The sequence below is a fragment of the Malania oleifera genome, chromosome 2 (assembly GCF_029873635.1).
Source record: "Malania oleifera isolate guangnan ecotype guangnan chromosome 2, ASM2987363v1, whole genome shotgun sequence".
In the NCBI taxonomy this organism is placed as follows: domain Eukaryota; kingdom Viridiplantae; phylum Streptophyta; class Magnoliopsida; order Santalales; family Ximeniaceae; genus Malania; species Malania oleifera.
In genome coordinates this window covers 35544059-35546619 of record NC_080418.1, presented here as the reverse complement: position 1 = coordinate 35546619, position 2561 = coordinate 35544059, and the positions used below count along the sequence as shown (strand labels likewise).

The 2561-nt window shown below is 36.3% G+C and overlaps 1 protein-coding gene across 1 annotated transcript; it reads left to right on the top strand.

The window, feature by feature from the left end:
• Window positions 1-229: 229 nt before the first annotated feature.
• On the top strand, window positions 230-1603 carry LOC131148493 (cyclin-dependent kinases regulatory subunit 1). Its single transcript, XM_058098204.1, has 4 exons — window positions 230-499; window positions 614-741; window positions 842-902; window positions 1193-1603. Exons 2-4 carry the CDS (start codon window positions 689-691, stop codon window positions 1343-1345), a joined length of 267 nt encoding a protein of 88 aa, XP_057954187.1. The 5' UTR covers window positions 230-499; window positions 614-688; the 3' UTR covers window positions 1346-1603.
• The last annotated feature ends 958 nt before the right edge of the window (window positions 1604-2561 follow it).

Here is a 2561-nt window from a genome sequence, read left to right as displayed (position 1 = left end):
CACTAATAGCAATAATAATAATAAATGATAATAAAATATTAATTATTATTATGAAATAATAATAATGACGGTGAAAAAAAAATAAAGCTCGGGGGCTGGGCATGGCATGGGAAATTTTTTTGTGAAAAAAGCATAATTCCTTAATTGTGAAAAACGTGTAATTCTGTATTATGAATTTTTGGTGTACTCTTCACATTTATAAATGGTGCAGATACTAAATTGTGCATTTACATCAACTGACCGTTGGCCTTCAACAATTATCATTGAAAGTTTGAAACCACAGCGGGAGAAATTCAAATTTTGAAATTCAAAACAGACGTAGTCATTTCCCAGTTTGCCCAATCTTAATAAAATAATATAAAATAATTATTATTTTTAAAATTCCATTTTCACTTTTGCCCCAGTGCTTCCCCATTCCGCCCTTCTCTCCTCGCCCTTCTTATATTCTCATTCTCTCCTCGCTCCCTCCCCCCACTCTCTCTCTCTCTCTCTCTCTCTGGTATGTGCTTTTTGGATGTTTATGTTGATTCCGTTTCTGAATGATTGTTGATTGATCTGCTGGATTTCAATTTCACTTCTGTGTCTTCTATCTTTTGTTTCTTTCTATATGTAGATCAATCAGGAAGCGTATAAGCCCTAATAGTCTTTCTGGGTTTTGGAGCATCAGCAAGTCGAGAACTGCAAGAACATGGGTCAGATCCAGTACTCGGAGAAGTACTTCGATGACACTTACGAGTACAGGTACGGCTTTCTCTGTCATTTTTCTCATTTCTTGTCATTTGCTATTTGATTACTATGAAACTCCATTTTCCTTGGAAGTTGATTTCAATTGTCCTTGCAGGCATGTCGTTCTTCCTCCCGAAGTTGCCAAACTTCTCCCCAAAAATCGCCTTCTGTCCGAAGTGAGTTTTATTACATCTGAAAGAAATTAGGGTTTGAATGTTTTCACTGTCTAATCACCGAGAAAATAAAATTTAAGGGAAAAGAAATTGAAATTTGTAGAGTGGATTTCAGGTTCAGGAAATTAACAATTTTCTTGAAATGCGAGTAATGCAGAACGTTTAATTTTCTTCAATTTTTGTATTTTCCTTTCCGTTCCTTCATTTTCTTTCCTATTAATCGTGTTTCCCCCCTTTTTGATTGTGATTTTGAAATACACCAATATCTGAATGCGATCTTGTTTGGGTTTCAGAACGAATGGCGTGCAATTGGAGTTCAGCAGAGTCGAGGATGGGTCCACTATGCCATCCACCGACCAGAGCCGCACATCATGCTCTTCAGGAGGCCTCTGAACTACCAGCAGCAGCAGGAGAACCAGGTCCAGCAGAACGTTCTTAACAAGTGATGATCCTTTCATCCAACTACCTTCTCTTTTTATCCAGAAATGAACTGAAAAAATTAGGGTTTATAGTCCAGTCAAGAACTGGTCTGCTACTGTACTATTTTGATTCTCAATTACTACAATTCTCTGATCTTGAGAATTAGATGATGTTGATACTTTCTGAACCTGTGTGGTCTCAGTTGGTTGTCTTGATTGTCAGTGAAACTTTGTAAGACTCAGCTTGCACATCCTACTTTTGAATATACGAGGGTTGTTTGCTTCTATGTTATGGATTGTGGAAGAATAATGCTTTGTTGATTTGATTTTGGCTTTGGCTTGTGTGTTATTTTGTGGTGGTAATCCTTCTTTGGGTATCGCAGGATTATCACCTATTTCTGGTTCATGCTTTTTGGTTATATTTCCTGTCAATATTGTGGTTTGCAAATCCCACAGCAGAGAAAGGCTGGCCTTTATTTTTCCTTGCTTTTTCAAATTTTGTGCTTTGGCCATTTTTGCCTAATGATATTTTGGAACTGATGAGTTGTTGCCTTTTCTTTTCCTGGGGTTTTACTCTGAAAGCTGCAATTGACATTTAATGCACATTTCATACCTAGGAATTAAATTTATTACTTGATTTCCTCATGTTTTCCGTTTAAAATTTTATTCCATTTTTTTTTTTATACCCTATCTCATTTTGGGAACCAAACATGACCCATTAATGGGGAATGGAATGAAGAATTTCAAAATATTTTTGGGAGTTTTGTTATTTAGGAAGGGAAGGGGAAAAGGGTTCTTCATTCTATTCCATTGCCTTCAAAAACCCTTTTCTTTTCCTGGGGTTTTACTCTGAAAGCTGCAATTGACATTTAATGCACATTTCATACCTAGGAATTAAATTTATTACTTGATTTCCTCATGTTTTCTGTTTAAAATTTTATTCCATTTTTTTTTTATACCCTATCTCATTTTGGGAACCAAACATGACCCATTAATGGGGAATGGAACGAAGAATTTCAAAAATATTTTTGGGAGTTTTGTTATTTAGGAAGGGAAGGGGAAAAGGGTTCTTCATTCTATTCCATTGCCTTCAAAAACCCTTTGACGTATGGGGTTTTAGACAAAATGTGAGAGCCAAATCTAATAATTTCCTTCTCCCCATCTGTATTTCAATGGAACATCCAACAAGGGAAGGAAACTACTTTCCATTTCCATCCTCAAAGCCTTTCTGTTGCTCCCCCAC